Below are 7,030 nucleotides of genomic sequence, written 5' to 3' on the forward strand. Positions count from 1 at the left end.
AGCCTGCAGATCAGATATTGACATGACGATTCCTAACAGTAGCAACATGACAGTGATGAAGTAGCAACGAAAATCATTTTACGGTTGGGTCACCACATGAGGAACTGTATTTAAAGGGCCAGAAGGTTGAGAACCACTGCTCTAGGGTCACCAGAGCCTGGTTTTCTCAAGCTGGTTTGAGCCATTTATTTGGCTCCCCCACAGAAGTGTCTGTGTTCACAGCTAGGGCCACTCTGACCTTCACCCCTCCCTGTCCCCACCAGTGCATCGTGAGCGTGGCTGGCGGGGCCACTCGGGCTGCACTGACCATGCACCAGGCCCGGAGAAACAACATGGCCGACGTGTCAGCCAAGGACGGCAGCCAGGTAAGCGGCCGGGCTGAGGGGGCGGGGGTGGGCAGCGCAGGCCAGGTCACAGCTTGGGAGTGTGGAGGGAAGCACCTGAGCGCTCCTGGGGGAGGGGTGGGAGACCAGCGGGAAGAAATGTGGGTGCTCCTGCTCTGACTTCCAGGACGGGTGGTCCGGTGTGAGGGCACGGGCTCTGGGGGCAGTAAGTCCAAGCTGGTCACCCCGGCCTCTGCCCATCGCCCCTGTGGCAAGAATAAGCCCTGGCCCTGGCCCTCTTTAGGCCGTGCCCCCACTCTGGGAGGAGGACCTTCTGATCATGTGAGGCCCACAGGTTAAAGCTCGTGGCAACTCAGAAAGTGCTCAGCATGCGAGGTGCCTGGGGTCACTGGCCAGAGGCACCCACTCAGCAGTTTGGAGGCCTCTGGCCCAGCCCCTCAGCTGACCGGGAGCCTGGAGTAGGGGTGCCGCCACCCCCACAGGCTGAACACTACCGTCCCCCTTGGTCCTCATGCTAAGTGCTTAAGTATATTGCATCATGTAACTCTCACTCCGACCCTATGAGGTCCATGTTGTTACTCTCCCTGAACATGTCCCAGGTCGCCCTATGTTGTGTTACTGCCTCTGTGGGTGGAGGAAGCCGGGAGCCTTGGGAAGTACAGCTTGGGGCGGGGGAGGCTGAGGGGTTAGAAGGAGAGTCGATGAGAGAAAAGTGCAGTCCAGGGGTGTCAGAAGTGTGACAGGTTTTCTCTGACACTGAAGCAATCTAGAACCCTCTCTCCTCTCCAGTTCTACTTTCTGGCCTTCTCTTAAATTGTTTTGTTCAGTTTCTAAATAGAACTTTTTTAAAAAATACATTTTTATTGATTTCAGAGAGGAAAGGAGCGGGAGAGAGAAACATCATTGATGAGATGAGAGAGAATCATTGATCAGCTGCCTCTTGCACGCCCCCTACTGGGGATCGAGCCCACAACCCGCACATGTGCGCTGACTGTGAGGTCGATACTCAACCACTGAGCCACACCAGCTGGGCAAATTTGCCCTTTTGTGACCACCAAGAAAACACTTCCCCCACACTGTGGACATTTACTTGCCTAAGCATAGAACTACTCAGCTGACTCCTGCAAAACAAAGAAAATGTTTCAAGGGCACTATCTGCCAGAGCAGCAGCTGGCATCTTTTTTTGATTGTTTGTTAATCCGCACCTGAGGATATTTTTTTCATTGAATTTTAGAGAGAGTGGAAGCGGGGGAGGGGGGCATTGATGAGAGAGACACATCCATGGATTGCCTCCCATACACCGACCAGGGCTGGGGATTGAACCTGGAACCCAGGTACTGAACCCAGGTACGTGATTGACCAAGAATCAAACCAGTGACCCGACGCTCTAACCACTGAGCACACCGGCCAGGGTGCAGCTGGTGTCTTTTAAATGACGGTGCACTCACTAAAGATGTTGAAAATTTACCAGGCACCCTCCCCTCCGTGTGTGGAGCCCTGGGTGGTTCTGGGACTGGGAGGGATGTTGTGAAAGGCACTCAGGGACGCTCAGTCTGGCCTGCAGGGGAGCCGAACCCTCCAACTCCCACCCGTCTGCCATTTTCCAGGAGACACTGGTAAACCTGGCAGGGCTCCTGGTCAGCCTCCTGATGCTTCCCCTGGTGTCAGATTGCCCTAGGTAAGCGAGGGCACGCGAGGGACGGAGGTGCCCGGCTGGGCCTCTGTCCCTGCCGACCGCCTCGTGCTCTCGTTCCAGCTTCAGCCTTGGTTGTTTCTTCCTCCTCACTGCCCTCCACGTCTACGCCAACTACCGGGCCGTCCGAGCCCTTGTCATAGAGACCCTGAACGAAGGCCGGCTCTGGCTGGTCCTGAAGCACTTCCTTCAGCGGGGGGAGGTGCTTGACCCCACCTCAGCCAATCAGATGGAGCCGCTGTGGACAGGTGACCCACCCCTTGGTCTGAAGTTTTATGTCTCTCAGTCTGTCCTCCTGCCTGGGACTCCTGACTCCAACTTCCCACAGGTTTCTGGCCGTCTCTGTCTCTGTCCTTGGGGGTCCCCCTACATCACTTGGTTTCCAGGTAAGTAGCCCAGTGTCCCACTCATCACTACTGGCCCCCCACTCCCCACACATGCGCCTCATTCCAGTTACACGCTGGCCTTCCTTGACCAGACCCCCCTCTGCTCGGGGTCCTTATTTCCACTGAACAGACTTGGGGTCAGCATGGGTGCTTGAGTGCAGTGGGTGTGTAACGGAGAGGAGATATAAAGGGTATATTTGTACCCTAGCAGGTTGTTCACTGATCAAGTGGTCAGAGCATCTGCCCTTGGACTGAGAGTCACTGGTTCAATTCCAGTCAAGGGCTTGTACCGCCATTGCAGGCTCGATCCCTGGCCCCTGTTGGGCATGTGCCAGGCAGCCAATCAATATAGCTCTCTCACATCGATGATTTTCTGTCTCTCCCCCTCCCTTCCACTCTCCCTAAAAAATCAATGAAAAAAAAAACACACAAACCCTTGGGTAAGGATTAACAAAAAAAAAAGGTTGTATTTGTTGGATAAAGGAATAATGGGTGGAGGGGCAAATGGATGGCTAGATGCAGAAGGGAGGGCAGCTGTGGGGTGCGTGAGGAGTGGCTAAGGGATGGTGGGAAGTGGGTGAAGGACATGAAGAGGCAGTTATGGCTCACAGGTGGCTGTTCATTTGGCTGGGTGGTTACCTGCCTTTGCTTTCTCCTCCCCACCGCACTCCCTTTCCTTCAGTGTCGCTGAGCTGCAGCAGCTGGCTGAGGGACACCAAGAACCTTACCTGCTTCGCTGGGACCAGTCTCAGAGTAAGTGTCTCCCGCCTAGGGGCGGCTCCCACTCCTCCAGCTCCAGGCCCGCAAGCCCTGCACAGTTTGGAGCCCGCCTGGTGCCCTGCAGCCAGCTCTTGGCTAAGACTCCACGTGTCCAATTATAGCTGCAGGCCCCAGGGGCGTTCCCTTTGCTGCTCTGTACAACGGAGCCAACGTGCCTGCCTTTTTCCTGCAGTGTGTTTGGAGGATCAGATCAGGTGATACGTAAGAGCACTGTGTACACTGCAACACACTTACTCAGATAAGGCAGTTCCCTTTAGATGTCCCAGGAGGACCACTTTTCTCTCATCCCAAGTCACTCCTTGAGGAAAAAAGTACTAAAGTTTACTGTTGTGCTGGCCGTATGTTAAAAGGTGCTTATTCTCACGAGCCATTAAAAACATGCAAAATAAACCCACCTCCGTGAGCCGCAGTGACGTTGCATTTGGAAAGTGGGCATTTCAGTCTGGCCAGAGCATTGGGGGCAGGAGGAGGTGACGTTGGGGAGGAAAGGGGAGACGCCTTCCACACCAGCCAAGGCCTCGGGCAGACAGGGATGAAGCGAGGTCATGGGATCAAGAGTGTTTGGGGAGGTGGCCTTCCATCCCTGGTACCAGTCTGTCCCTGGGTCTCCAGATCAGGTACAGGTCGTGCTGAGCCAGGAGGCCGGCCCTGAGACCGTCCTAAGGGCCGCGACACACGGGCTGGTGCTCGGAGCCCTGCGGGAAGACGGGCCCCTCCCAAGAGAGCTGGGCGAGCTGAGGAGCCAGGTGCGGGCAGGTAAGAGCCTCTCAGCCTAGGCTGCTGGTGACTCCAGGGGTGGAGAGAGGCTGTTCGGCCTGGGGACCCAGGAACTCTTCTGCGTCCCCATCCAGGCCCTAACACAGAGAGCTGGGTCATCGTCAAGGAGACACACCAGGTGCTGGACAAGCTTTTCCCACAGTTCTTGAGAGGTAACAGCCTGCAGGCTCTCAGCCTCTGAGCCTTCTCCCCAGGGCCCTGCCTGCCCCGCCCCCTCCACCTGGGGCGAGGTAGATCTGGTTCTCTGTGAGCGGAAGTGTGGGCCTCAGTTTCTGCAGGATGGAGGTTAGGATGGTCCCTGAGGCTGTCAGTGCTGCCTCTGTATGTAGTCCCAGTTGACCCTGAAGAACCAGGGTGAAAGGGGGCTCACAGAGGACTGGGGCCGATCTTTTATTAGCTGCTGTTCCATCCCACCCTTCTCCATGGCTAGCTCAGTGAGTCCCCGCTGCATCAGATGAGGTGTTAGCCTCATTTTTAGCCAGAGGTCACCCAGCAGAGGCCAGGGAAGCCAGAGCAGGGCATAAGACCTGCACCCAACCTGTGCCACTCCTTACCACCCTCTCCAGGGTCAGTCCAGCCTCCTCCCCAGCGGCCCTCTAGTACCAATACCCCCATGACCTCTCCCCAGGGCTGCAGGATGCGGGCTGGGAGACTGAGAAGCACCAGCTGGAGGTGGATGAGTGGAGGGCCACATGGCTCCTGTCTCCAGAAAAGAAGGTCTTGTGAGCAGCCCAGATGGAGCCTGAAGCAAGAGCATTGGCTACAGGATGTGGGAAAGGCAGCTTTATTTTTCACGGGGGAACGGCTGTGGCAGATTGGCCGGGGCCTCGGGAGGTAACTGCCTGCCAGATGGCTTGGGCCCCAGACAGGGACAAGGTAGAGAGAAGGGGAATCACGGCCTTCCTCCTGCCCTGCCTGTGGCTCAGGGTGCCCGGCACAGTCAGCCTCAGGCATAAAAGCCCCAGAGGAAGGTGGCCACGGCCATCATGAGCAGGGCGTTAAGGTTGACCACACGGGCCCAGTGCGGGTCCTCACTGATGTCCTCCAGCCGCCTGGCTGCCGCATCCACCTCCTCCTGGGTGGGGGGTGGGGGACTGCCTGCCCCGCCCCTGCCCATCCCACAGAACCAGAGCAGGCACCGGCGGAGCAGGCCTGGTGCCGGAGGTGGGGGCTCTGGGAGAAATTGAAGCCCAACAGTTAGTGTGAGGGAACTTGCCCCCCTCAGCTCTGCAGCCCCACCTCCTGGGCGGTGCCTCACCCTCCATCTCCACCGTGTGCTCCAGATGCCCGTTCTGTACCGGGGCTGAGGCCGGACCTTCCAGCTCCTCAGCATCCAGGTCCTCCCGCTCCTCCTTGCTGTGCCGGAGACTGAAAACCAGGCGGTGGAGCTGGGGAGAGGTGGGAGCAGGGACCAAATGGGGGTTCTGTTCCCCACCTCAGGCCCTGATGCCTCCTGTCCACACTGGCACGTCCTATCCTCCCCCTTCCCTGCGTGTACACAGCCCAGGCTCAGTCACTCAAACATGGTCTTTGGCTGCCCTTTCCCCTCGGGCTAAACCAAGCTCCTCAGTTGGGTGTTTAAAGCTCTCGGCCCCACTTCACCTAGAGGCTCCTGTCCGCTCCAAACTGTATTCCGCAGTCTCCAGGCTCAGTCCTGGCTGTCCCTCCCTGCGGGTATTTGCTCAGGTTTCCTCCCGTGGCCTTCCCCCCACTTCTCCGCCCGTGGAATCCCGTCCATCTTGCTGGCCCCCAACCAGCCCTGCCCTGGGCACTTGCCCTGCAGCACAAGACCAAGCCCTGTTGTGGGCTTTCAGGAAAGTGTCCTGTCCCTCAGCCACCATCAGCCTGTTTTGAGTCCCAAAGGCCAGGCCAAGGATTTTGGGAACTTGAATCACCTCCCCTACAATCTTCAAGCTATCTCCCCCAAACCACCTCAAATAAATGTCGTTAAATAAAAACATTGTGATGGCCGAAGCGGGTTTGGCTCAGTGGATAGAGCGTCGGCCTGCAGACTGAAGGGTCCCAGGTTTGATTCCAGTCGGGGGCATGTGCCTGGGTTGCGGGCACATCCCCAGTAGGAGGTGTGCAGGAGGCAGCTGATCGGTGTTTCTCTCTCATCGATGTTTCTAACTCTCTATCTCTCCCTTCCTCTCTGTAAAAAATCAATAAAATATATTTTAAAAAATAAAAAAATAAATAAAAACATTGTGATGGCTTTGCAAATGCGACTTCAAACTGGACTCCCCGCCTGCCCTCATCAGCCCTCAGTATAGGAAACCAGGTCCTCTCCACTGGGTGGGCCTGGGAGCTACTGGTGAACAGCGGAGAGGGCCACGCTGGCCCACGTGGCACATGCTTGGTGGCCGCACGGAGGCGACACCTACGTGCTTGCGCGGGATGGGCGCTGTGCACAGTGAGATGACGATGGTGAGGAGGCCCGAGCAGACGAAGAGCACGATGGCGAAGTAGAGGTAGTGCACCCCGCAGAGGAGTGCCGGGCATGCGGAGGGTCGGACGCAGCTGCCGGAGCCAAAGGAAAACTCGGGAATAAGGCGCGCCAGGCCCATCAGCAGGCCCCCAATCAGTCCCCAGAAGGCACCCTGCGGGGGAGACGAGCGTCAGCCTTCTCCGAGTGAGGTCGGCCCTGCGCCAAGCGGACAGCTCCGCGCGTGCTCACCTTCTCGTTGACGCGGGGCACGAAGAGCGCCAGCACGAAGACCGCGGACAGGGGCGGGGCCAGGTAGCTGGAGACGGCCTGGATGTAGTCGAAGAGCTGCCCGCCCTGGGCCGCCTGCACCACGGGCAGCCAGGCCACCGACACCGCCACGATGAACACCACCCAGAGCCTGCGGCGGGCGGCCATCAGACTTCCCCGGGCCCCTCTCCCCAGCCCTGCCAGTGCGCCGTCCCCTTCCCGGGGTGACCGGGCCGCACCGTCCTACTAGCAGCAGCTCGCGGTCGCCCGCGCGAGGCCGCAGGCGCGTGTAGATGTCCATGGTGAACAGGGTGCTGCTGCTGTTGAAGATGGAGGCCAGCGAGGACATCAGCGG

General features: G+C 58.1%; 2 protein-coding genes across 2 annotated transcripts in view; one reads left to right on the plus strand and one right to left on the minus strand.

The window, feature by feature from the left end:
• LOC102752733 (chromosome unknown open reading frame, human C16orf58) overlaps positions 1 to 5,938 on the plus strand; it is a 26,226-nt gene extending 20,288 nt beyond the window's left edge. The window contains exons 6-13 of the mRNA XM_015559674.1: positions 264 to 365; positions 1,952 to 2,022; positions 2,101 to 2,285; positions 2,366 to 2,423; positions 3,106 to 3,176; positions 3,816 to 3,959; positions 4,055 to 4,132; positions 4,609 to 5,938. Coding sequence (XP_015415160.1) covers positions 264 to 365; positions 1,952 to 2,022; positions 2,101 to 2,285; positions 2,366 to 2,423; positions 3,106 to 3,176; positions 3,816 to 3,959; positions 4,055 to 4,132; positions 4,609 to 4,706 — 807 coding nt within the window. The 3' untranslated portion in view covers positions 4,707 to 5,938. The remainder of the gene's footprint in view (positions 1 to 263; positions 366 to 1,951; positions 2,023 to 2,100; positions 2,286 to 2,365; positions 2,424 to 3,105; positions 3,177 to 3,815; positions 3,960 to 4,054; positions 4,133 to 4,608) is intronic.
• The window catches only part of SLC5A2 (solute carrier family 5 (sodium/glucose cotransporter), member 2), a 5,949-nt gene continuing 3,845 nt past the window's right edge, over positions 4,927 to 7,030 (minus strand). The window contains exons 10-14 of the mRNA XM_006757165.2: positions 6,915 to 7,029; positions 6,658 to 6,826; positions 6,365 to 6,580; positions 5,239 to 5,368; positions 4,927 to 5,153 (exon numbers count right to left, since the gene is read on the minus strand). Of these exons, the coding sequence (XP_006757228.1) occupies positions 4,927 to 5,153; positions 5,239 to 5,368; positions 6,365 to 6,580; positions 6,658 to 6,826; positions 6,915 to 7,029 (857 nt within the window). The remainder of the gene's footprint in view (positions 5,154 to 5,238; positions 5,369 to 6,364; positions 6,581 to 6,657; positions 6,827 to 6,914; position 7,030) is intronic.

This window comes from Myotis davidii, unplaced genomic scaffold, assembly GCF_000327345.1.
Source record: "Myotis davidii unplaced genomic scaffold, ASM32734v1 scaffold1754, whole genome shotgun sequence".
Lineage (NCBI taxonomy): Eukaryota > Metazoa > Chordata > Mammalia > Chiroptera > Vespertilionidae > Myotis > Myotis davidii.